A 27,085-nucleotide genomic window follows, 5' to 3' on the forward strand; every position below is an offset into this window, starting at 1 on the left:
TCATCACCATAAAGAAGACATGAAGGATTTGTACAAGAACGATGAAGTGTTTCTAGATAAGCAAAAGGTAGGTTTAAGTTGTCAGTTTCCTGGGTATTTTATTACGCTTTATCTCGGAGGATGTAATCTACCCACTGAGGCACATCATATTCGTTTTTAGAGGGAAAAAGAGTCAGGCTCTACCTCTGTTTTGAATATTGGCAAGGCCGCCAGAAACAATAAGGACCGCTAGGACAAGAATGACTCAGCAAACCAAGGGTAACCCCGAAGAGGCAATAAATTACAATCTTCTTTTCTCTTGAGATCACTCGGGATCCTGGATGGACTTGTCTTTGGAGCCATTCACTTCAAAGCCTCCTTGTCTAGCGTAGTTCTGGAACGTAGGTAGAGCAGCCTTCGTCCTCCTGTTCTGCCACAAACTACATGGACTCAATTATGAGCCAAGGCCAACCCGGATGGTGCATGGAGCAGATGGTTCCAATTCTCAGCCTTGGCTTCGAAGAAGAACTCGCTCACCCAGATGAAGGCTGAGCGTCGGTCTGACCTTGCGTTTAGATTCTGATTGAATAGCGATGAACGGTGGCCAACGAGAAAGTATGATGATCTTCTTGGACTTGAGCAATCTGGTCATAAATGCTGACTCCAACGATGCCTCACAATCCGTTGGATAGTTGTTCATGTCCCAATGACTTCACTACCACATAGAGTAGAGAATGGACAACGAGGAAAATGACTTATGAAGATTATTGTGTCTTGGGCATGGACATTATTTCCAATTAGTTGTTCAGTTGTACATTTGTTCATAAAAAGTGTAGTACGTGTAAAGAAAAAAATGTGGGAATAGCATTTCTCTAATCCGATCTGAGCCCAAGTTTGTAGATGGAGTGAGTGTGAGACGATAACTCAGGGGAATTCTTTTTCTCTTTTTTTGGACAACCAAAAGTAGCACCGTCTATAATTAATGCATATAAGTGCAAAAAGCAGGTCGTTTTAATATCTGATCAATCAGACTCCGACAAAACATAATGTTCATATGTCGAGCAGAAATTTGAGAGGGTTACACTAACCGGCTTTCTTTCCAATGCCTTGGTTCAGCTCTTTTGCACATCTGAACAATCAAATTTCTGCAACTTCTGTACAACGTAAAAACATATTTTGTCGGAGTCTACGTGATCATCAATAGTACGTTTTTAGCATTTTTGTAAAAGGATTAACAAGCTACCAAAAATTCATTTTTGGGGGGAAATTAATTGCCTTAGCGTACCTTTTAGGTATTCGGACATTTAGGCAAGGGCTGGTACCAGCAAACAAACTTGCCTGCCAATGCCAGTGATGCAAAATTGGCGTTTCAAACTGGTTTTAACGAAGCTGACCTTTCCTCATATAGCAATGTAAAAAAAGGGTCAGCTTCTCAAAAATGTGTTTGAAGCCCCAAACTTGCAACGCTAACTCTCGTACCAGCAAACAAACGAACCTGCCAGAGATTGCCTAAACGTCCCCATGCTCGTGCCAACACAAAAATGGCCTGGATTAAAATGTTGTTTGTTGGCCGTGGCCGTTTTTTGCAACTAATTTGCCAGCAACTTCTGAATATATCTTAAAAAACTTTAGATAATACAGTATATTGTAAGGTCGTCAATTTAATCTCTATTGATGAAAAAAATGTGGGACTTTTTTCTTTTCTTAATATCTATTCTTATCTCGCCCTGAAGCAAAAACACTAACTACACTAATCTTTTTCCACGTCTCAAACAAAAAAATTCGTAAAAGAGCAAGATGCATTTGTTCAAGTGGTATCATTTCATTACAGGCTTGCTGGGGTTCCGTGTTGGTAGAGCACCCGCTCTCTCATTTGCGAATCCTGGTTCGATCCCAGGCTAGCCGAGCCCAAGCCTCTTTGCAGCTGTATTTAAATTACAACATAAAGTGCTGCTTTTGCACCTTAATTGGACGAGTTTGCGGTCATTCCCGAGGGTGAGGTAATGATTAATGTTGGTTGTGACGACGGACCGGGAAACTCCCTCAATAGGGCTTGTCAAGTGAACGCGTTCATGAACAACTGACGTTATTCCATGGAGTAAAATCGAAGACAACATACCCAGCCAAACTGCACTGTGCATTGAATGAATTTTGACATTTATTTCATTTTACTTGCTTGTCTAAGCAATAGTATTGTGGTATTGATCCAATTTGATAGTGCATTCACTGATTAACACCAAACATGTTCATTTTGTTGGGTTTTCTAACACAGCTCACTCAAAATCACTCAATTATTGAAAAATGAATGGGCGGATAGTGCGAATTGACTGTGATGTTTGTCTTAGTTCTCCCTCAATGAAACGCCCAAAGTCAGGGTGCCGGACCATATTTTTCTTTGAACTTCCTTCACTTGATATGCCCTATTGGAGACACACATCATCGGGAATATCCCTCAATAGCAATGCAAAAATAGCAAATAGCAATGGCCGAGCAAGAGAGAACTGCCATCTGACTTTGTCACTAACAAAACAGAAGAAGGTATCAATTCATTTGACTTAGGCATCTTGTTTTAAAATCTGAAACTTTTCATCCAAATCTAGTGGATTCCATTTACACCCTGGCCTAAAAACTGTCCATTATTGTACTCAAAATAAATTATTCATTTTGACGCAGTTGAAAACTTGGGGCATGATTGCATTTATTCTTTCTTTGATTGAGTCAAGGTAGTGTCGTGACACTGCTTAGTTTAATACTTCATTCAGAATCACTTCAGTGACAAATTATGGAACCCCTTAGTCACCTTTTTGCCGATTTATTTTTGCCTTTTTTCGACGTCTAGTCATCCGCTAAACTTGTCATTCATTGTAATATCTGGAAAACCAAGTGTAAGTGGTTTTTCTCGCCTTGAAGGTTTCTTCATTCTAAAACTGAGCACAGTGGCATAAGTGTGAGCATGCTTGCCATTATACTCGTAGGAGCCTAGCCGAAATCGGCGCATAAAAACGCAAAAGAATATCATCATTGCCTATGAACGCTGCTTGCTTATCATAGAGTGCTTTGTTTTAAGCCAAATTTGCAACTGATGCTAACATGGAAAGCCTGAACGAGTTCCCCTCAACAATACTCATCACAGGGTGGCCAAGCGGCCTTGTTTGATGCTAATTCTTGAAAAAGAAGTTAATTGGTCTGTCTTTTAACATCAAACTAGCATTATTTGAATGGCATTGGGGACTTTTCTAGCATTGATTTGGCTTGAGCTAGCATCTCCGGCCGAAAAAAACTGGCCTCCCTGACTTATGATATGTAAGATTGTAAACATAACATAAATAGTCCATCCGTTTATAGTGCTTCACCTCCCTGACGTCACCGTTCAAAGTAAACACGGGTCCCGTGACTTCAAAACAGAAAAGTAGGTCATTGTCTCTGAGTCTTCTGTTATATACCTAGTTGACGCTTGAAAGGGTCATGATTCAGTAACTAGGTTCTTTTGAGGCAATGTGTGAACACAAGAAACAACAGGGAAGCAAGCCAAAATAATGTTTACTAATTATTGTTCAAGTTAAGTGGCACTTTGAATTTGCAAAGAGCAAAGTATCATCTTACAATGACATTGGCATGCCAAACTATGGCCCTTACAATTTTACCTTCATTCCATTTTCAAAAGAAGTTGCTTATACAGTTTAAAATAATAAACAAAGTTCATTGATTTATTTTCCTGCTAGATATATTTGTGTAACAGTATTGTTAAATCTTGTAATTTGACGACATACAAAAAGTGTTTGGTTGTATATGGGATGCACAACAAAATACTGTACAAAGACCTCTTCCTTGTGAAATCTTACTAACATATAATAAGCTTGTAAGTTTCTAGAAGTAACATGATTTTTGCGATGACATATCTTATTGCTTTGAATATTGATAGATCAATTGTTCGTAAAAAGTACGTGTGACCTCTTATAATTTGACGACGTCATCATCTTCCTTTCCTGCTTTAATGTCCCAATACATTCATTGTGCTTGGAGTTAGGGGCATATATGCATATTCTAACCGTAATTCGAATGCTTGAGGCATCAGCAGACATTCTAAATGCACAACAACCTCCCATCAGACAGGACTCGTAACAGAGTTAACCACAGGAGTAGCCTAGATTTGTTTAAACCTTGAGTCACTTGGTTTGAGTTTATTTATACTCGGAGCACATTGCAGTTATGATATCATAAGAGTACATTGCAGTAAATTTATTTTCTGAAGCGCACACTCCAGTGTACTTATTTAAAGTATGCTCTACTATACTCAACTAGACACGTTGAACAGCTTAACAACTGGCCTACGGGCTTCAAAAACAAATGCGAGGATCTACTTATGCCATTGCTAAACCATAAAAACTATCGATTTTTTTGTCATTTTAGAATATGCGGGACAATGAACGGTCGGTGAGTTTGACAATTGTGATCCAAAAGCCTCAATTGGATAAGAGCCCCCCTCTTTCTGGTCCCGCAATAACTAAGAATTCGTCCGATTTGGCCCGCCCCATTCGATTTCCTTCGCTTCGTGAATGGAAAGCTTCCCAGCGTAAAGACTCGGAAATGACCGACCGAGCAAATGCATGTAATCTTCAGATTGGGGTCGGGAGTCGGGGCCACGGCGAGCCTCATTTCAACTCAATACTGTAGACACATCATACATACAGTATTAATTGGGCCATGCATACAATCCGTGTGGAAAAACAAATATTATCGCTAGGCAGCAGAAAAATAGGTGATTACTAGAGACGGCCATAATATGCATTTTCCGTCTTATGTCTAGAAGAAGCGGTTAGTTCCATTTTTCATTTCATTTTTATGATATTTTGGTTTCGGCAGGAGCGAATTTCGTTTCTCTATATTTTTGCAAAAATGGAGAAAGTGCAAATAAAAAGCAGCCCAAATGAGATTAGGACCTTCTTCATAGATGGTTCGAATGCAAATCCCATGTTGCATATTAACGTTTTGGGGGAGATGTGTAATGGTTGGCGCAATTGCGTACTAACAGAAAGGGCCCCGTTTTGATTCTCTTAACTGACCTTTCTTAAGCAAACTTTAGATGCTAACACCATCACCCACCGACAAAGAATCAATCTGATATCGAACAATGCCATTGTCAATCGGAGAAATCAGGCAATGTGATGGCAGACTTTGATTGCCGCGGCAAGGCCTATAGCTCCGACCGATCTTAGAATCTACAAATAATAAAATTTGAAAATGGCTTTATTATCATATTTTGTTTTAGAGATTTTTTTTCATATTTGAACCAACTTTTATTCATACTTCAGTTTCTAGAGCATCGTTTTATGTTTTAGCTTATTTTTAACTGCGTTTGTATATATTTTAGGGCTAAAACTAAAGGGTTTTTTAAGCATAGTTGGTCAAATCTGGTGATTTTCGTTATCAACATTTTGACAAATACAAAATGAATAACACATGACTTTGGGTCGAATATTGATCCGTATAGAATTTTATTGAGGTTATTATTAAACGTTATTGAATTAAGGAAGTCCGAAAAAACGAATGACTATTTGGCTGGCACGGCAAATTGAAAGTCAAAGCAAAACGTAGTACTTGAAGAGACGAACAAATTAAGGCTTTCCTAATTTTGTTCGAAGAAAGAAAAAAAACAACAACTAATTTTAAGGCCATCATTTGACAATGAATCTCAAACATGTAGCGTTTTCAATTATCTTTCGTTTATATTTTGAAAATATCTTACACAGATATCGTTTCTGTTCAAAATCACCATTTTCTTCCGTACTCTAACTCTCCCTCACGTCGAAAGAGAATATTTGTAATATCTTGGAGACCTGGTGGTATTGACAGACTTGTCAGTCTGAACACATTTTGGTTCTTACCGTGGGTATTTTCCGTTTATTCTTCAGTTTTCTATCTCACGTAGTGGGTCTTGGTGGGAAAAGAACGGAATGGGCTCGAGTTTGCTTGCTTGCTTGATCACCCAAAGGCTCCTCTTAAGATCTTCGAAAATGGAGCTTAGCTTTCGTCCGATCGGCTTAAGGAAAGCTGCTTTAATATTTCGGAATGGGAAGAAATTGGAGACAGTCATGAAGGGAATATCTGCCATCCAGCTGAATATATGAACAATGGAGCGAGTTTGGGAGAAATGTCAATGTACAAATAACCAGCAACAATCTTAGGCCTTTAAAATCTTAATAACTTTAGTCGATCTTGTACGTGATTGACAAAAGATAGTCGATGGAAAGGTATGAAATAAACCACAATGTTCAAATGGTGGGCTAAAAAGATGCATGCGCTGGTTGACAGAAAACGATAGTTCGTCCGTCTAACAATCTACACGTATAGAGCTGCATATAGTATAAGCCCCTTGGTAAATAATGAGCAACCATCAATAACACACGCAGTATCACGTCACAGTACAAACAGCTTTCCAAACGAGTCTTACAAGTAGTTTATGCTTTGACATAAGAACCAGCAGTCGTCTAAAATTTTAAGAGATTCTCATCTTTTAAATAACATGATGGCTCCCTCAGATTTTTTTCCTCGTAAGATACTTCTGCATCCAACCCCCAAAAGTTCGAGCAAGTTCGAGAATTAACTTTAAATTAATTTGCATTTTATAAAAGTCATTCGCATCAAGAAACATATTATCTGATTGCCCCATATTCACACTCGTAAGTTACCGTAAATAAAAGCGACAGATTGTCGCAATTCAAGTCTTTGACATAAACAAAAATAATAGTAAAATCGCTACCAATTCGATCTAGACTTAGGTTCCTTGGCTGATGTACGCCCATTCTACGCATCTTCAATAAAAGAGGAAAAAACGATTCATTCAAGAGTTTCATACTAGACTTTCGGTTTTGATTGCAATTCCTAACCTGGCCAAGTCATTTAAAAAACATCAATTTAATTTTTTTCTGGCCAAAATGGATTTCTGGAGACATTCAAATAAAAAAAAAACTACCCAAGATACGATTCGGCTTTTGGGCTTCTCAAAAACTTTCCAATAACAAGACAATACAAAGCTGATTCTTCGTCTTTTCTGTATTTTTGAAAGTATCAGCTAGCGTCTATAAATAAAAGGCAGTAAGGAGACCATATAAGACCATTTCGCGAAAACACTAGAATGGGATAGATTTATTTGGCCCTAATAAAGGCTAGAATGCCAAAACAGAGTTCCGAGATAGATTCTTACACTCCAAAAGGTTTCTAACAAGTTTTATGATCAAAGATGTAAATGTAGACAAAAGTTAAGATTATGGCGCAAGAGCAAGCCCCAAATTACCTAATAAAAAAGAAGCATTAAGCAAAACAAGACGAATCTTCCTAAAAAATCGTTTCGTAGCACCATAAATTGAATTCACGAGTTCCCAGGTTTTGCCTAATTCCTAAAGATGAGGCTTTTAATGGTTTTTTTACCTCATTTGGGGACTTGAAATAGTTTTTGAAAATTCGACAAATTGGGCAGGAAATTGATATTTCTTGAAAGGTAATGTCATTGGTTTCATGTAATCTGTTAACATGCCCTTTTGATACAATTCTACATGAATACTACGTTAAATCTCTAACTGTCCAAAAATTAGCTCTTTCAAGTCCGCCATCAATCAGTCGCTGCCCATTTATCCCCTGTGATATGTTATCTCAATTTTCATGCACTAGTCACTAATCCAAGCCTGATCTGTGTACCATGTGCCAAAGATGACCTCGCCTTAAAAAAAGTATTTGTACTAATAGATACATTCAAATCAAATCAAGTCAAAAACCTTTGGATATCTTTTTGCAGAAAAAAGTATTTCCTGCATTTAGATTCATTTACTGGTTATTTAGCCCTCAAAAACATTTCTTCGATCCTTGGTAATTACAAACCGCTTTACCTCAATTGTACTCCTCATGGCTTCAATTGAATATTATTTTGAGGAAGTCAAATGTCTGGGTGTACATTTATGCTTTTAAGTTACCAATATGAATGAGACTGAAAATTTTAGCATTAACATTGAAGATTAGTTACCACTTTGAATCCAGACCAAGGTTTGATCCCGTTCCAAAACCGCACCTTGTTAAGAAAGAGCAAAAATGTGTAGTTGAAGTTACAAACCTTTTCCGTTGTGTGGCTACGAAGAAGATGAAGTGATTTAATACGATTCCTTTTCCTGAAAGAAAATCCTCTTTTTTTTAACAATACCCTAAAATTTTCTCAAAATAAGGTTCCTTTGGTCAGCCCCGATCCAACGCATTATCCTCTGTTGCAGAGCACATAGTTCATATAAAGAGCTCTTTGGGGGAATTGTCAAATTCATCAACGGACAACCAACAATCCATGATTAGCGCACTGAATTCCAATGTGATACATTGCACCACCTCCCATACGACATTGATATTCCTGATACAATCTACGTGGAATATTATTTTTACGCGGAAGAGGTGATATTTTTGGGCGCAACCTCTTATTCCAGTTCAAAAGACGTAAACAACAAAACAGATATGTGCATGAAATGAGATCCAAAGCAGAAAAACGTTACGACAATGCTGTTGGTGCAAAACGCTCAACTCAAATGAATTTGTGTAGCATATCCCACTTGTGCTTCGTTTCACATTTATCATTTCCATTCTTTATAGCTTGAATCATGCAGGCTTAGGTTCGTTTTTATCAACAGATACAAAATGATGAACAAAAGGCAATGACAAAGATCAGAGATCACCATGGCCTATTTCAATGCATGCTAGATTTTTTTTAAAATGATGATGAACGGAGTGTTATATCTAGCCTAATACCTTTGTTTCCACCACAAACTCCGAAGTTCATGTACTTATAACCATTACATTAGAATGGAGCGGGAAAAAGAACCCGTTTTAATGTTCCCGACACTTTGACGAGATGCAACTTTACGGGAGCAGTTTCAGTAAATTCTGCAGAACATGTACATAGAGTGTACCGTTATAAATAAAACGTTGGGACTTGTGAATCCCCTTCACAACTACTTCTCGATTTTGCATTGAACTGCATTTCAAGGAATATTGAAGCTCCGACAAATGGCAAATTAAATGATGTCATTTTCCTTCAGGCCATAGCTCTCTAGAATCGTTGATGTAAGCAGTTCAGTTGATTTGGTATGCGCATCCCATTCTATTCGGCTAGAGAGCATTTAATCATTCTGTCGGCATAATTGCAACATTGGAAGCGATGTGATGTCTCAAAAATCCTACATTGAAGTCTTGACAACCTGCACATCACCTTTAGGTTATGCCTCATCATTTGATTATTCAAGGATTTTCACGAGCAAGTTCGTTTTCGTTTTACGGTGATTTTCCGATGATGCGTCATGGGAGAAAACGGATAGTTCAATATCGGATAATGACGATGCGCATATGATCGGCACTTCTTTTCTCAAATTTTTCTGATATTTGAACTCAGCAGAGCATCGTGACCTTACAGACACCGATCTGAAAATAGTACATTTTTTTAATCATATATGTTACATTATGCTTCCACATCACTATAACCTTGCGAACCTCACACATCGTTAGATTACAAAAACAAACCGTAAGCCACAGTCGCTTCTAGGGTCATCGTCTTTTGCATATTCGTAATCATCCTATTGCAAATTAATCTTTTATGTTAACTCTCTTAACACAGAAGAGGAAGACTTACTTGGCTCATAACGAAAGGTCATTGAGCTCTTGACGCTTCTCTCCACTGATTGGAGGATAAAGTACATTGGATTGTAGTCAAGGTCCAAAAAAGGAAGAGAGCTACAAACGTAGGTAAAGCTTTGTAACAGAACAGTCGATAAATAATGCCATATTGTCTTTGATGGAATACCACAACTCGATCTCCATGGATCCGAATCCGGTTTGGCATACTAGTAAGGTGAGCGTATTCGCCATGTGAGGGGAGGGGTGCTAGCTCTTCATCATCCCTAATCAAACAGGACACGCGGTAAAAAAACAAACCCAACGGTCTGACTATTCACATAGTGAGGTACATACAGTATTACAAAACATACCTAACCAAACCTAAGCACCCCTTGGAAGGCAGCATAAAGCGCGTTGGCACTCCGGAAGCATTTCAGTGGCCCCTCTATCGGTCCTCATCACCTCGATCCTGTTGTGGTTGGTTGTCTTGCTAAAATGGACAAAATGAACGAATAGGTGCTCCTCTATCAGTCCGTCGGATGCTTTTGTACTATTACGGTACATATTGTGCGTACTAATCCCGTTGAAGTGACTTGACCGCCTCGTGATCTGAGGAGACCCGTACACAGTTTTTAGCACCCTATACCAATGGTGGTTTGGTATTAGAATATCGACTCCAGAACAACGTTCGAACCGTTTGAACGCCCAAAGAAGTCCGTCCGATCGACAGTTTGCTGATCTCCTTTGAATTGTACGACGCGAGTGAGTGAGGACGAGAGTCTGGAGATGAAGCTCTCAAATCCTACATTGTTGAATGTTATCCACCTCCAACTGGGTTAGTGACCATCTAAGCGATCTCCGGGGAAGAGAAGCGGAGCCATTTCGTCTTGTGAGAGTGTTTTGTTCCTTTGGGTTGTCTCGCTCCGTCTTCTCTTGTCCGAGTGTCACTAAGAGAGAAATTAGAAGTGACCTCTGGTTCTATTTGTGAACGAGATCAACTCCGGTGAAAGTTAGTGGTCAAATCTCGTCTCGGATTTCTTGGTCTAGCTGAAGCTAGTGTCTTATTGGCTTTGGGAGGCTAAACATGTCCCGCTTCAACGTGTCGATATTGATTGTGCTGCTTTGTTGGTCGCATCTTGAGCTTGCGATTAGAGCCCAGGATGTTGAAACCACGACACTTGAGCTCGAAACGACGACTCTCGATGAAACCACCACACTCGAGCCCGAGATCAAAATTGTTGAGGCCGATTTGGAGGATGTTGACAAGAATGAGGAAATAGAAGAGATACAGATGGACCCGATCTCGGGCAAACGCATGTACAACCAATTTCAATTGTTTAGAGCTCAGCCTCAAACTGAAGAACAATTGGGCATTGTCCGATTTATTGCTAACGGTAATAATAAGATAAGGGTAGGATGGGTGTGAATCGAGTATCCTCCAAGAAAGTACCCTCACTCTGGGTAGAATTGTATCCCTCACATTTTGTGGGATCGTCACAAACCTTGAAAAAATAATCAGCAGAACAGGAGCCCGATCCTGCATTGCTTGCAATCATTTCTTTTGTTTTGCTGACACTGATGTGAATGCCAGTGATATTTATCGACGAGGATGATCGATCACCTGTGATACAACACTCAAATGTAAAAGAGCATCTTTCATGGTGGATTGTTTTTGATCATAGGTGTCCAGGACTTGTGGAGTCCAGTTCCCGCTAATGTGACGAAGGGAGTGAGCATTGATATGTTGGTGGGACCCAAGCACGCACCGTATGTGGCCAAATTTCTCAAGTGCTCAGGTGTGCCCTACGATATAGCTATCCATGACATTCAAAGAGCCATAGAGGAGGAGAACGAAGTGACCGATACAGTAACGAGATCAGCGAATGAAGGTAAACATATTAAGACTCGGTGGGAACGACTCTTTTTTTTTAATTCTTACTCACAAACAACACCAATGGCTGGCTGTAACGGTTAAGGGATTAATTGAAGAACCATTGACCCTTGCTCTCTAGCGAGAAGTAGGTAACATTACAGGTAGGCTACAGCAAACCAAACCCCGGTTCAAGTTTACAACTGAGCAATAATCGATCAGCCCACCAAGGGACTATAAAGCGTTACTGAATGAAACGCAACTCTGGGCAAGGGGATTAATCACTAAATATGAGGAGGGATTAGTCACCAAAACTGAGGAAATATGACCCAATTTTTCCTCACCTATTGGTTTATGAAACCCTTGCGGCAATTGAGCTAATTTTGAAGAAATTTCTTCATCTAAGATTTCATGAAAAACGGGAGTCGCACAAAATGTAGCCTAGCGTACAAATACGGTTGGATTCGAGCAAAGATCAGGTGACCAAGGGACCAGGCGAGATTTATCTGACACTACTATAACACGTATTAGATTATGTAGTTTGTTTAATATTGTTCATAACTACGTAACTTTCAACAGAAACCACAAGATTGAGACACCACTTACGTGGACAACTTATTCGAAAGGGTTGTTAATATGACTATAGTGGTACTAACTCAATTTCTAGAATATCGTAAAACTCGGTCAAAACGAGCCAACCTGTTCACTGACCTGGTTCGTAATCTGTTTGGTTTTGAAACCGAGACATCAGGCACCCGATACCTTCGCAACCGACCCCGATCTGTCCGCCAGAGCCGATATTTCAAATCGAATCAACCTCAACCTGCCCTCCCTACTCCCGGCCCCGTCTATTACAAACCCGCCCAAGCCAATGAGAGCCAGTCAGAACCTCGACCTCAATCCCCGATTCATAGTCCTTCTTCTTCCTCCTCTTATCCAAAATCATCGTCCTCGTCCTCGTCCTCGTCCTCCAGTTCCAGTGGTGAGAAACGCGAGTCCCTCGCGATTGGAGAGCAGATATAGTTTGCTGAAAATACGTACATTGTTGTCACACTTCAGTCAATATTGAAACAAGTCCCATTCAATGATCCATCTCTGGCTTTACAGGCGCTTGTATGAGGGAAGTGGGTCTTTCATGGGACCTATATCATCGCATGTATGTTATCCAGAGCTACATGACCTGTTTGGCACGGCGTTACAGTGGGTTGGTCACCCTCCATGATCTGGGTTGAACTGACGGAGGACAACATTTGAAAGTGATGGAAATATCTCAGCCCAAGGGCAGCAATAAACCCGCCATTTGGATCGATGGCGGGATCCACGCTCGAGAGTGGATCAGTCCCGCGTCAGTAACCTACATGTTGTCAGAGCTCGTGGAAAATTCAGCCTACCATCAAGATTTGTTGAGCAAATACTCATTTTACATAATGCCAGTAATGAACCCCGATGGGTAAGAATCCATTCCTGCTAGTGCACTTAAGAGCCTCAAGCTTCGAGTCGAAGTAGACCAACGTTACCGCAATCAGGACCCTTTCATATTGGTTTCCATCGTGTTCCAGATACGAGTACACACACACCAACGATCGCCTGTGGCGAAAAGCTCGATCTCCCACGCACCATTCCTCTTGCATTGGAACTGATCTCAACCGAAATTGGGGCTACAAGTACGGAGGAAAGGGCGCGAGTCCTAATCCCTGTGATGAAACATACAGAGGGCCGTCCGCTTTCTCGGCCAGGGAAACCAGAGCGGCCTCGTATTTCATTCTTCAAAGAGCGCATAACATGAAGGTAAGTTTGAGAGCCCAGTGTTACATCTGTTTGGCTTTGAATCACAAGACGACGAACCAAGAAGGAGCCACCGTTGTGCGGCACTTTGAACCAATCATCTCCTTCCCTTTTTTTTCTCTGGCGCCTCTCGCTCTTTTCTTTTTTTCTCTATCCGTTTGTTTGAAAGCAAGTAGGACGTTCTATTAGGCGCAACTCGTTCCACTCTAAAATATTGGTCTCCATAAAAAGTACCCCCTAGAGAGAGTGGAACACTGGAGTTCAATGTCCGAGAGCAAGGCAGACTACTACAGGCTTGATTCATCCATGTACTAAACACTAGAGAACAAACACATTTTTTTGTCTGTGCCGCCTTCCTCGGGGGCCCTCAACGAGGTCATGTCAAGCAAAATCAATTAGTCCGATTGATTTATGTATCCTTTGTTTCAGATGTTCCTCACATTTCACAGTTACGGACAATACATTCTATATCCATGGGGATATACAGCTAACGATGAGCCCTCAAATTGGAGGGACCTTCACCGCATTGGCCAAATCGGGGCTCAAGCCATGTTCAAAAAGAACGGACATTCTTACTCAGTGGGATCAGCTGCCAAACTCCTATATCCCGCTGCAGGTACGTTGATCTTTAAAGATAATGGATATGTTTTAGCATATACTTTAAGCCCGAATTAGATGTTAACGGAATAGAATACTCATTGGGTTCAAGTAGAATATAAATGCCGATTCAAACACAATTGAATCTTTCTGATGTAGGGATCTGTATTAAATTCATAAAATTTCCATTACATTTTATAATTGTTAATGATTTTGTAATTAATCATTTGAAAAAGGTATTTCACCTTTTTAAATTTCACTCTTTCAAGTCTCGTTCAACGAGACTTTGGGTTTTAATATGCTCGGCTGCGACTCACGCGGCATCACCTTCGGCAATCCTGCGCTTCCTTTTACCCCTCACGTAATATTGACGTTGTATTTGATCTACAGTATAATGTCCCCATGCCAATTTAGTACCAAAATCTTCATACTTCTGGGTTTTTCCTATCCAAACTCGCTTATCATCAGTGTTAGACAATGAGGTCTGTGCTTGTTCTATGTGAGTTTGAGTTTGTTTGATTGAAGTTTAGTTTCAGTTAAAACTTTAACTATATTGTCAAATACACTGTTTTCATGATCTGAAAATTTATATTGGACGATTCTAACAAACCTTACGTTTAATTATTCTATTCCTACCAAACAGTTTTCATCTTCATCATAGTCATGACATATGCTTGGACCTTCAGCATCCGCTTTGCGGTCAGAATCAAGTTCTTGACACTTTTGACATTGCGAATATAAAATTTCTTTTTTTTATCCTGTAATATTTTCTATGAACACAATGATATCTAGTTTGATTGTTAACAAGTTCAAAATCACTAAATTTTGTAACATCCATTAATGTTGCTCCATAAACAGCATTGTTCATTAATTTGAAGAAATCCTTCTCAAATTCATTTCTAGCTTGAGATCTTAGTTTTGTATTCAATTCTATGTATGGTTTTAACCATGCCTCTTGCCGATACCTCAAAACCTTGTGTATTTTTTCAAAATGAACTCCTTTTGATAAGTAGTAATTAAGGTTATCTGCTGAAACAATATAGTTTTTTCTAATTCCAAGATGAGGAACCACCTTTTCATGTTTACTTCCTGATGGAGTAAAAACTTCAGGAGCCAGAGGGAAGTAATTATGGTCATCATGTAGCTTTTCGGGATACTTCTAATCAACTTCATAAATAAAATTAAATCTTTTTGTTTTTGTTTGTTTGTTCAGTTTTGATTCTAACCATTTGAAATCCCCAATTGGCAGAGGTTGCATCATTACCCCACCAACATACAAATTATTCATGTCAATGTAAGAAATGTAACTTGATGGCCTGTCAGGATCATACAAAACTTTCATTTCCTTATTGTTGGCTTTTGCATACTTGGTTGCAATATAAGAAACACCTCCACGAATCCCTCCACGAACATAATTTTCAATTGTCTTACAATAACTTTGTATCATTTCATTAATATTTTCTACATCCTTTTTTAATGTTTTGATGAAATCAATGACTGCAGTCTCTCCTACAAATTCTTTGTAATTATTAACATATTCAGGAAAATATGGTTTGTAGTAGTCAGCAACACTAAAATAACACCCAACAGACATTATTATGTCTTGATCTGTAATTACTTTGGTTTTACCCACCACGGATAATGCGGGCGCTTCGGGGAAATTCACTTTTCTATTTAATGCTTCACAATCAAAATAGATCACTACAGGGAGCTTCTGCCAGCTTTGAAAATCTTTTTCTTGTTCTAGCTTCTATACAATCTATACATGTTTTCATATTGAAAGTATGTTTTCTACAATGTGGCATTTTCTTAATTAGTGCTTTACCATCTTTGGAACATTTATCATTATGAATATCTAATCTTTTTCTTGAAGTATAAGGAGTATGGCATCTTGCACATACAAATATTTGATGTCCATGTCGTGTCAAGGAAGACAACGCTCTTGACAAATTTTTAATCCAAACATAATGTCCATTATCCTCTATGTTTCTCATGGTATTCTCATTTTTCTGAAAGTACATTATTTTAATGGCATTTTGTTCAGTAACATTTTTACTGAGCAATAAAATGGTCCCGGTAATGCATGTGTATATTTTTCTCATACATGAATATTTATTGGAGGCAAAGATGGATTAGTTTGCTCAAATTTTTCAAAATCTTTTTTATTTAACCTTATTGGAAAAGTTAGTGCTGACCAATCTATTCTATTAAAATAGGGTTTGTAATGCGATATTCGGTCAGTATTATGCTTGGCACGATGTAGATCAGATATCATTGCATACTTAAAACATTGATCATCAGTATTTTTAACATTAACATAAGGTTTTTGGTCACAAAGTTGTTTGTGAAGTTTAATAAAAGAGAATCCCCTTTTGTTTGTAACACTTGTTGAAGGATCAAAACGTCTTAGTTTCATGGTTATTTGGAGACAAGCATGATATTGTAGACCAGATCCTCTACCTTCATGTTCTTCAATTCTATTTGCAAAGTCTTTACTTATCTCTTTTAGATAATCATTTATCATTGAAACATCTGTGAATGGAGGGTGTTTGGGCTCAACAAAACCATGATCAATATATAAAGGTTCATTTTCTGTTTCTTTCACAAATCTTACTATTAAATCAGTATGTAATGTAAATGATCCATAATGTTGATAGTACTTAATTTTTGTTTCAATACCTTTTCTTGAAGAAATATTCCCATAAGATCTTCAATGTATGATTCTGTAAACTTTGAAATAATAAATTTATAATTAATACTAGTTCTCATAGATCTTATTTCAGTTACTTTACTTACATATGACTCACTTTTATTAATATTTGTATTGTGTTCATATTGTAATTGGTTTTGATTAATAAAAGAATTCTAGGAATTTCTTACATAATAGTATCCTTGAGAAATTTTGTCTATTTTATAATAGTTGTAATATATAGTTGTAATATAATAGCTGTAATTACGAGATAATCCATCTTTAACTGAGTTGTATAATTGTGTTAGAAATGATGTCTTTTTTCAATTTCTAACACATTTTTTTTACAACATTACGTACTAATATTGTTGGAGGTTTACTTGGCTCATCTGTACTAACACTCCAATCAAAAAGGACCGACTGCAAAACTGACAGAAATTCGCCAAAAGTTTCCCAATAATTTGCCAGATTTTATGAAGTAAAACTCCTATTCTGGCTAAATGGAAAAGGCCCCTATGTAGTAATCTGACAAATTCGTCGATCCAACGTCTGGCAATGCTACATCAAGGCGTCGCGTCAGCTGCTCTCTTTTTCCTGTTTGTCGCTGTCATTTGAAAATGTGTGACCGTCCCAGACGGAATCGGCTTAGTTTTGCCGACATTTTTCTTACACTCGTCTTGCTTGTTTTGACCCTCCTCTTCGTCATCTTAAGCCCCCTCATCCACTTCCTCAACCTCTGCCACAGACTGGTCCAACGCTTCACAAGTTAGGACCAAAACACAGAAGACGAGAACAGAGACGACGACTACAGAGACTAAAACATCAGAGACGAGAACAACAATTAAGTAAAATCATAATTAATGTGATGGAAAATGGAACTTTGATGAATTTTATACAGCCCCCACCATCAAAAAGGTTCAATTGTGTTTGAATCGGCATTTATATACTACTGATTCGAAGAACAATTCTTGTCAACAACCCAAAAACATACGATGAACAGAAAGTGGAAATTTCTTGCCAACTTTGCAGAAGCCCGCATTCTGTAAACTAGGAAATATTTTTTTAGATACTTCAACTAGATCAAGTCGAGCCTCATACCAAAAAGAACAAGAAAATTGTTTGGATCAGAGTCACTCAATAAATGTGTTGGTATTTCAGGCGGCAGCGACGATTGGGCCAAGGGAGGAGCCGGCATTGAGTACTCCTACACCATCGAGTTACCCGATGCTGGGCGTTATGGTTTCTTACTCCCTGCTATTCAAATTAGGAATGTTACCCAAGAAGCTTTTGCTGGATTAGAAGCCATGGTAAACGCCCTATAATCAACCCTTGACAGCGGCCGGTCCAGCTTTGCAGCAACAAGCATCAAACTCATAACAACTCATTATAACTCATATTTATTCAGTTATTGTTATCAAAATCCTGATTTCGAATGGTTCATAATAAATCTTTTGGAATATGAGTGTTTCCATAACGGTTCCAAAGCACACAAAGATTGATAGTTACAACCAAGGATGCGCACAGAAGCAAATATATTTCTTGCAAAATGGCCAATTTTGATAAATATTTGACGATATTATAGGCATTACCTGCAATTTTTGACCAAAAATGAATAAGAAATGTCTTTACGACCTCGATGGATTTTCAGCCAAAAAGCTAGGCACCAAATAAAATCAACTGGAACACGACTCTCTGGCTGTTTTCCGAAACAAAAACAACCCACCAATAACAGAGGATTTGGTGTAAAAGTGAAAAAATCATTTCTTTTAGTCAGCTACCACACCCACTGACCTCTACATTTAGTCATCAACGTCCTTCTCCTTTCACAAGATACCGTAAGTCATCTATCTGCCCCCGGAGCTCATCAAGGTGTTAGGGCGGCTTCACACCAGGATGAAAAACACAGGATTGAATCCGGTTTGAGGATTGAAGTTGGAGTTAGTGCTGGGGCGAGTTCGGCAAAATACTTGAGTCCAGCGGAGGACTCCAGTCTTTCACTGTACTCAAGTCGAACAAAAGGACCCATACAGCAAAGACTCGCCTCAGCACTAGTTCCACTTCCATCCTCAAACCGGATTCAATCTCGGTTTTCCATCCTAGTGTAAAGCCGCCCTTACAATAAGCAAAACAAAACTCTCCATTGCAACCTTTGCTCGTTTGCTGGGCTTGTGTCCTGGCGCTTGGTCCTTGTCACACATTGTGATTCGATTAAGCATTTGCAGATTGAATGTTTTCTGCATGTTGTTTTTTCCATTACTGGCAATTTTTAACGCATTCTTATTTGCATAATTGGTCACATATATTTGCACTTTTTTGCACATCCTCAATTATAACTATGTCGTGGGTGATGTGTAAATACAGTCATATTTAATGTTGTCTTTGAAAGTCCCCTAGAAAAAGCGGGAATGAGGGACGAGTTTTTTGGTTTCTTCTTGTTTCACGCCAACGTCTGGGCAGTGGTGTCTCATTTCTCAGGAGAAGCAGTTCTCAATCGAGGACTAAATTCTCTCCAGGCAAGGATGATTTGATCAATGAATATAATCAAGGCAGTGCACTGTAATCGTGGGCAGTGGTACTTTACTCAAAGAAAATGCCGCAAAATGATGAGGAATTGATTCCAATTTGAAGATGGCATTTTCGGGCCATGGTGATAACACGCGCGGATCTCTGGAGCCATAGAACTTGGAATTTTGTTTGGGAGAGTAGTGTTGAACAGCATTATCGTGTTGATGCATGTCCGTGATGGCACTAGCACAAATTATCTCTTGTTTTGAAGTTTCCAAGTCGAAGAGATCAAAGCATCGCAGCTTTCCTCGGGTGTCCACGGTGGCTATTCCCTTGAAGGTGGATATCCAAGTCATCGTCGTCACCGGGCTATCTTCATCATGTTGTAACAGCTTCAAACATGTGCCTTGCAACACATTCCATAACCGAACCGTGGATCCAGCCACACTCAAGGCAAAGGGAAGAGACAATTGAACGCCTGTCACGGGTCCAGAGTGACCCGTCATCGTGGTCAAAGGCTTCTCGGAGGCCAAGGAGCCCTTCGCTTTGGAGCTCTCCTTGAGGGACCATAGTTTGACGGATCTGTCGTCGGAACCAGATATGACCTTTCCATTTTGTACATCAATGGACCGAACTCTGGACACGTGCCCATGGAGGCGTTTGGAGAGAATCAGAGAGCCATTGGCTGGGATTGAGACGATGCCCAAGGTCATATCATCCGAGCAAGAGACGATGTAATTGGTGTCCGAGAATTTGATGCTATGCACGGCACCTTTGTGGTAAGCTAGCACGGCTATCAGTTTCAGGTTTCGCAATTGGTGGTTGGATTCGTAAAGCCTAATCTTGCCGTCCTTTGACCCCAGAGCCACCAAAGACTGGCCTGCAGCGATGCAGCTAAGGCTGGCCAACTCGAAATGCTCTGAGAACCTGTGGATCCAACGTTTCTTGCCCAAACCAAAAAGCGAGCATGACATCACATGGGGTCTTCCTCCGAGGACTGCCAAAGCAAAGATGTTGAAGTCATCATCCAATGCCACATCCACCACAGCAGCTCGGGTCATATCCAGAGAAAGGGTCAATTCCGATTGAATGGGCCTGCCTTCAAAAATGGCCTGTCGTACTTTTCTCCTGAACTTGGAGGTCGTGTAAATCGAGGCTAAAAGCAATCGCTGCCAATCGACGCAGACTAGCGAGCAAGCCAGAAGTGAGGCTGAATCGAGGTACTGGAAAATGGATATGGCCAAATGGCTGCATCCAGCCGAGACCAAGGCCAAGATGAGGTCTCTTCGACATAAACTCACCACGAGGCCGGATGACAAGTAGGTCAAATTGCTTGGCCTCGGTGAGACCTTTCTGGCCGGGGTTGGCGTGTCTGTACTTGCGTGCCAAATGGTCATTTTGTCTTCTTTGATGTGTTACGAGCTGCTGGGCTCTTCACCCACTCATCGAGTTTTCTTCTCAGTAGGATATGATTTTCTTCAATTGATTTTGTTCATGAGATTCGTGGCGTGAGATATATTGTTCCACCGAAAGCATTTATGAGCACGAGCTGGGTGCTCAGCCAGCGGGGTTCAATTATAAGTAGACAAGTCTCATACCTCTAACACATCTCGTCTACATACGCACGGGCGAACACGTTCCCTTGAATTCCAACCAGGTGAATACACAGATTCGTTTCCAAGCCTGTCTTGAACACTTGGCCCACAAGAGTTGGATATTGGATCAAATGTCATCTAAAGCTGTCTTCTATTTATCACCTTGACGTTGGCCTCTTGAAGCACGGGGACATAATCACCACTTTTAGTTCGCAAGTGTTGATGAGGGCGAGTATTCTCCCGTCCCGTCGACTCACGATACTTTGATACTCGTTTTGTCACTCATACTCGAAAAGTGCAATCACCCCAACATTCCAGTCCCTTCATGTGTTCCCCTCCTCCCGAGGAGTGCAAATGCAGTGAATACTAGAGCTCACATCGAATAACGACATCGACTGAGATACGGAACACCAAAAGGCCGGCCTCAATTCTAAGCGTTTGAGAGTTTGTTCAGCGCGAGCCAAGGGAGGTGGGTTGTTGCTACATACTACTTGCGTCTGAAAGAGCCGACCTCCATCCATCCGTCGCTGACCGGCAAATGCCTGAGAGGTTGGAGAACACAACAAGAGGCCATGGCATGGCTCTAGCTCTGGCCATGCGTATTCCTTTGCTAGTGCCTTTACCACGAGGTTCCAAGCCGAGGACGGACGTACTGTACTTACATACGAGCACGTACCACCCTAGTTCGTACAGTATCATTCTTTTTCAGTTGGTTTCTCTCCCATATCCCTCTCAGCACTCTCCGACTCGGCCGAGAATCCTGCATGGAGACGGTGAAATGCGAGGGCCTAAATGTACACTTCAGCAACTTGAACACTCCAGAATCCAGATGTATGCCGTTATGTTCTTTGCTGAGCTCAGCCTTGACTGGTACGAACTACTGGCAGCATCAAAGTTGAGCCATAGTTCGGAATACTTATAGTTTGAAATTATCTGCAGTCAATACAGGCGCCCTGGGTGCTTCATGAATCTTTGGATTGCCCACCATTTTTGAATGGGAACCACTATCTCTTTCCCTTTCGTCTCAATCATTGGCATTACGTCCTCAGTTGGGATGTCCCTGAGCAATCAAATACTTATTTGTACGTACATCCAACCATGTCATGATGCATTCCATTCCAAATGCAAACGGCTGCTGGCACAACAAAAACCGAAGGAAGCCTTTAACTTATACTACCTTTATGGTAGTTGAATGTGACCAAGGTCCACGTTTTCCCAATCAGTGACACGGGTAAAAGGAAAATAGGCCAATGGCCTCTGTGCTAGTTGTGTTCGATGTGCAGACTTGGTAGACAGACCGAGTAAAGGGCTTGCTCGGTTTCAGCTGCATTGCTTCTACTGCAAATTTTATCCCAGGAACCAGACAGAAGGCACGACGAGGCTGAAGGTAGGGCAACAAGAAAGAGGAGAAGCCCTTCTATCGATCCGTCTGGCGCCTTCCGGATCAAAAACGAGGTCTTCGCAGCTTTTGACGCCTCACGTAGGTCTTTGGGGGACAAGGGAGGGGGGAAGGGGACTTGTGGCAAATTTCAGCTATCCTGTCAGTAGGTAGTTGGCTGATCCTCTTTTTCTTCTTAGTGTTAGGAAGCCTTGCATTCCAAACAGGCCTAGGCAGTATTAAAAGAAGCGAGTAGAATCTCCCGAGTTCCGGCCTTCACATTATTTTCGAGAACTGACTAAATTGATCGTAAAATGACGAGCAAGGTGCTCTCATGATGATGAGCCTTCTCTCGGCTGGTAGCTCGTGATGGACATTCTTCTTTGTTCGTCTAGACAGATTTAGGTCATTCACCGAGATAAGTGCGATCCTTCAATGTGGGACATTGCATTCATCATACCCAACATACGAAATCGGTCCAATCGATACCACGGAAACAGTTTCTGTTTGGTTGGGAATCATTCCTGAGATATGCACGTGACTCAATAATACGAAACCCGAACACAACTCGGCATATTCTTACGCTACCATGAATCTGTAGGCCTCAAACAACCTACTCAATTTTAAGTACAAGGCGCTCATGCAATTAGTACAAACAGCACTTACCCCATAATGTTATTCAGTCAAGTGTATCCTAGTGTTCTCGAGAGCTCGAAGCCAGATTATTGTTTAAAGTTTCTTTCCTGACCGTTCTCATAGCCTCATTGTATGGGATTACTCCTACTGGTTCACAAGACGAAGTAGGTAGCATCTCAGTTCCAGTGGGGTTATTGTTTGATCTGGTCCCAAAACGCATAACAAGTTGCTACGAGCAAACAAGTGTACAAAGATGATTATTGATGTACCCGTGATGTACGGGTTTGTACAAACGTACTTCGGGAAGTTTATAATTATCCCAATGCAGCTTCAAATAGGATAGTATGAGACAAAAGAAATTTCGAAGATGTTGGTTCCTATTTTCTTCTTTGGCTTCTTATTATTCTCGAGCAAAAGTGAATGTCGCAGATAAGAGTTTTTTCGATTATCCATGGATATATAAATCATTGGAAAATCATCATTCGGACCTTGAATCATTTATCTCACTTAGATAGAGGCTGCTACTGTGTACTAGTTCAGCTCGCTCAAGGCCCAGTTTGGAATTTAGATCAAGTGCCGGGCCCAACGAGATTTTAAACTCAAAATAAGTGCAAGCACACTAGGAAAGAGAAGAAAAGTAAGCAATGGATCTGACTTAACTACAATCATGAACTTCTGCTAAATTTGGACTAAGCAATGGATCTGACTTAACTACAATCATGAACTTCTGCTAAATTTGGACTTTTTGCCGATGAGTTTGAACCTCACTTGAATAGTAAACCGATTGAGTCAGTAACATTTGGTATTACTATTAAATTAGATTAAAGAGAGCACAATAATGGGTTTGTAAATTCCATAGCAATAAAAAAGTGTGACAAGTTACATTTTTTATTTCAATGTTTTGGGCAAATTGATTTCACTGCACCACGTTTTTCGTCCCTTTTATTGAGTTCTAATTGAGATCTTGGCTTTAGCAAATATACTTCCCCCCAAATCGGCTTGCTCTTGGTCATAACAACTCTGAGCCACTTTTCGAATCAAAGAAATAAAATAATAAACGCATATCTTTTAATTTAAAGGCAGGTCATTTCCATATTATTTACTTTTAAAGAGTAGGCCGAAAATTTGAGTTTTATGTAGTTACATAACTTTGGACGTATCCCCTGAGTTTCCTAAGCATAGTTTTGGACTCAAATTTGGCGAAGTTCTTATCTTCAACAAGATCTATTGGTTGTTTCAAGTACTTATTTGAAATAAAGTGAACGGTTTAGAAAATGGGAAATTTTTACTCCATGGCATATCTGAAAATCAACGGAATTTTTATAGGATATCAATATATGCATTATCCATGATTATTTTTCTTTTTTTTGCGGACTTCCTTACCGCTACCGGATTGGAATCCCAGCAGTTCAAGACGAGAAGATTATTCATTTTACTTGACTTTTATTTATATATATTATTTGATCGACCAATGAATTGAACTTGGCTGATCTGGCTAATCCTTGAATATAAGGTTGATCCGGAATTTTAGTCAAAAACTTGTCCAAGTCTGACTTAAATCCTGCTACTGGATCAACCCCTATATAAACCCTACGAATGTTTGAGGGCAGCAAATTGAACAATGAAGGAGCCCGAGAAAGAAGAGAGGTGGACTTCATTGTTTTAACTAGGCCTGGATTCTCGAGGGCTTGAAGGTGCTCTCAAAACGCACATTAAGCCTCTACGGTCACTACAATTGACCCTAAATCCTGGGTTGGGACAAAGCTCATGAATGCTTTTGAAGGCGTAAAATATCAGATACCTCTCGTACCTTCTCTGAGTACTGTACAATCCCAACCTTTCTAACCTCTCCCAATGCGAGAGCTCTCTCATATCCTCAATGTTCCTGGTAAAACATCTTTGGACATGCTCAAGCTTTTGCAAACCTGCTGAACTAATTGGAGCCCAAATGGGCGAGGCATATTCAAGATGTGGCTGGACAATCGACTTGTACAGAGTTACCATCGTGATGCTATCTTTGGACTTAAACGTGCGATATTTCCAACCACACATTTGAAAAGCTTTACCCACCTTCAATTGGATATGCTCATCGAACTTTCCATTATTTGAAAGCTTTCTCAAGCAAGCTGATCAGCCACTTTTTTCAGTGACAAACTCAGCAAGCTGGAACTGTTTGATCTACTGTTTTGGAGGCAAATGAAATTATTTTGTGTAAGGTCTGATCTTGGTTGAACCAAATTTCCGACCAAAAGCCGTAGAGATGTGGACTGCGAACGGAAGCAAATATTTCTTATCTACTGAGCTAGACACTTCATTTAAAATAGCATTCCATAGGATCGTAAGTACGTGTTGAAGAGATGAATTTGGGCAAATTTGAGCCCAAAGCCATACTTAGGGTACTCAGGAGATGTGACCAATGTTGTATGTAATCACTAAATCAAATTCAAATTTTCGGCCGGCTCTTGGTCAACTTCATAAGCATTTGACAACATAACTTTGAAACGAACCACTTTACAAGTAAATGATATAAAAATGTCCTGCCCTTAATTGAGGATATCTACATTTCTTATTGAATTGCTTTTGTTCAAAAAGTGAATCAGAATTGCTTTGACCAGGAGCAAGCCAATTTGAAGGGAAGCCCGTTCACAGTCCATATTTCTAGAAGTTCGTGATGTATCCTATCGTTGTTAAAACACGGCGAGGTTTTCATGGAGCGTAGTTTTCGACTCATTATCTGTCATTGAAATGAGCTTTCACGAATGGATGAATGCATGCAGTGATGTGTTAAAAAGGGACAAGGAAAATAGCAACGTCAATGTATATATTGTCTGCTGAACATAGATGCGGTAAGATTTTCAAACAGGACCAGTGTCCCCATATTACTTTCCCACCCACTCTTCTTTGCCCGTCCATTTACCCCAATGCATGATCAGGACAAAAGTAGATACGAAGGAGAGATACTCTGATAATGAGGTATGCAACATATCCTCACGTAAAAATGTCAGGCAAGGAAGTTTTTTGTTCGTTTCTTGGAGAAAGAGAGAGAGGGGGAAATCGCAAAGTTTGAGAACGGCTGGAGAAGAAATGCAAGAGAGAAAGAGCAACAGGGAGGACAAGGCAAATTTAGCATGGCTTTCTCTAGAAATAACAATGCAACGGCAAAAGGCTAATGGGTTCAACTCTTGGGGAGATGTCTCCTGTCCCTCTGCAAATGACCTTTTTGCTTAATACTTGCTTGAACACAATCTTTTAGGCTTTGACCTGAAAGCTACAAAACTGCCGACGAAAGCAAGATTCAATTAAACTCTTCATTTCGAATTACAATGCTTACATTTAACAACCAACCTTTTTGGCAATAAATCAAATTACACCTTGACTTGAGGGAAAAGCACAACATTATAGAAGCTTTTCCGAAAAAACTTGTCGAATGAGGAGTAGCAATTTAATTTAGCCAACCCCCAAACAACATCCATGAAGCTGATAACACCAATCTCAATAGTTCAATAGGGCTGAGGCCTCAAATCATGTTCACTCAAGCCGAGAGGCCAGAATAAATGTCTAGCAACTCACATAAATGTCCAAGATTGTCTGGGTAAGTGAGTAAATTTTATCACAACTTTCACTTACATGCTCTTTCTCCCTCTGTCTCGTTCGGATCATCAACTCGACCTTGACACACTGGTTCACTCATTCGTGTTTGCATTGGGCAGCGAGAATTGTGGGGTTGGCGGCCTTGGGCCCTCAAGAAAGGCGCTATACTATATGAATGTGTTTGCTCAGTGTGCATGGCCTTATCCTTATCACTCTCTTTCCCCTCCTCCCATGAGTTGGTTGGAAAAGGGGCTGCGTTGGTTCTTGGCAGAGGTTCGGCCGTTCTGGAGCTGAAGGGACTCTACAACTGGCTGGTGGGTGCTCTGGTTGCCTCATTCGGAAAAGGAACGTGCAATAAAACATGGGCCATTGCTTCAAAGAAGGGAGAAGACGATATTGTCTTCTAATGTTTTACCAACACGAAATCCTCTCTCGGAGCTTGGGCAAAAGGCTTGCCACATGACAATCACGAGTGCAAACAAGACCACTCTTCGTCCAGAGAGAGGATACGTGTTATCGACACTTTGATATTTCTAGATGATAAGTTCCAAACATCATGCAAAAGAACGACTCCTTTCTTCGAGGTTTTATTTTCGTCTCACATTGCTTTAATGTTGGGCTAAGCTCCCATTTACTTCATTGATTAACATTATGAGGTTGCGTGATTATAAATTTGAATTGAGATTAGGTAAAATCGGTAAAATAGTAAGATCCTGAAATAAAACATCCATAAGTAAGATATTCAAACGAGATGTCTTCACTCGGTCCAAAATAGGCGTCACACAACAGATTAAATAGCTTCGATTGTTTACAAGAAG

General features: G+C 40.1%; 1 protein-coding gene and 1 long non-coding RNA gene across 3 annotated transcripts; one reads left to right on the forward strand and one right to left on the reverse strand.

The window, feature by feature from the left end:
* Positions 1–8,955: 8,955 nt before the first annotated feature.
* On the reverse strand, positions 8,956–26,874 carry LOC131880900 (uncharacterized). The gene is made up of 4 exons (XR_009373304.1): positions 26,304–26,874; positions 9,993–10,111; positions 9,638–9,905; positions 8,956–9,429 (listed from the first exon to the last, which is right to left on the reverse strand). It is a non-coding gene; the product is annotated as an uncharacterized LOC131880900 (long non-coding RNA).
* Positions 10,387–17,956, forward strand: LOC131880899 (carboxypeptidase B-like). Of its 2 annotated transcripts, XM_059227621.1 has the most exons (6): positions 10,487–11,015; positions 11,304–11,510; positions 12,599–12,941; positions 13,051–13,279; positions 13,706–13,892; positions 17,721–17,956. In XM_059227621.1, exons 3-6 carry the CDS (start codon positions 12,751–12,753, stop codon positions 17,882–17,884), a joined length of 771 nt encoding a protein of 256 aa, XP_059083604.1. In that variant the 5' UTR covers positions 10,487–11,015; positions 11,304–11,510; positions 12,599–12,750; the 3' UTR covers positions 17,885–17,956. The 2 variants fall into 2 exon arrangements, with proteins under 2 accessions (XP_059083603.1, XP_059083604.1); XM_059227620.1 differs by lacking the exons at positions 13,051–13,279; positions 13,706–13,892; positions 17,721–17,956 and adding an exon at positions 12,159–12,473 and having other exon boundaries at positions 10,387–11,015; positions 12,599–12,741.
* Positions 26,875–27,085: the final 211 nt, after the last annotated feature.

The sequence above is a fragment of the Tigriopus californicus genome, chromosome 5 (assembly GCF_007210705.1).
Source record: "Tigriopus californicus strain San Diego chromosome 5, Tcal_SD_v2.1, whole genome shotgun sequence".
NCBI lineage: Eukaryota > Metazoa > Arthropoda > Copepoda > Harpacticoida > Harpacticidae > Tigriopus > Tigriopus californicus.

Coding starts and splice junctions, on each gene's coding strand:
- LOC131880899 (XM_059227620.1), top strand. CDS start 10,706: ATGTCCCGCTTCAACGTGTCGATATTGATTGTGCTGCTTTGTTGGTCG. Junction 11,511..12,158: donor AACGAGATCAGCGAATGAAG/GTAAACATATTA, acceptor CTCAATTTCTAG/AATATCGTAAAACTCGGTCA. Junction 12,474..12,598: donor CTCGTCCTCCAGTTCCAGTG/GTGAGAAACGCG, acceptor CTGGCTTTACAG/GCGCTTGTATGAGGGAAGTG.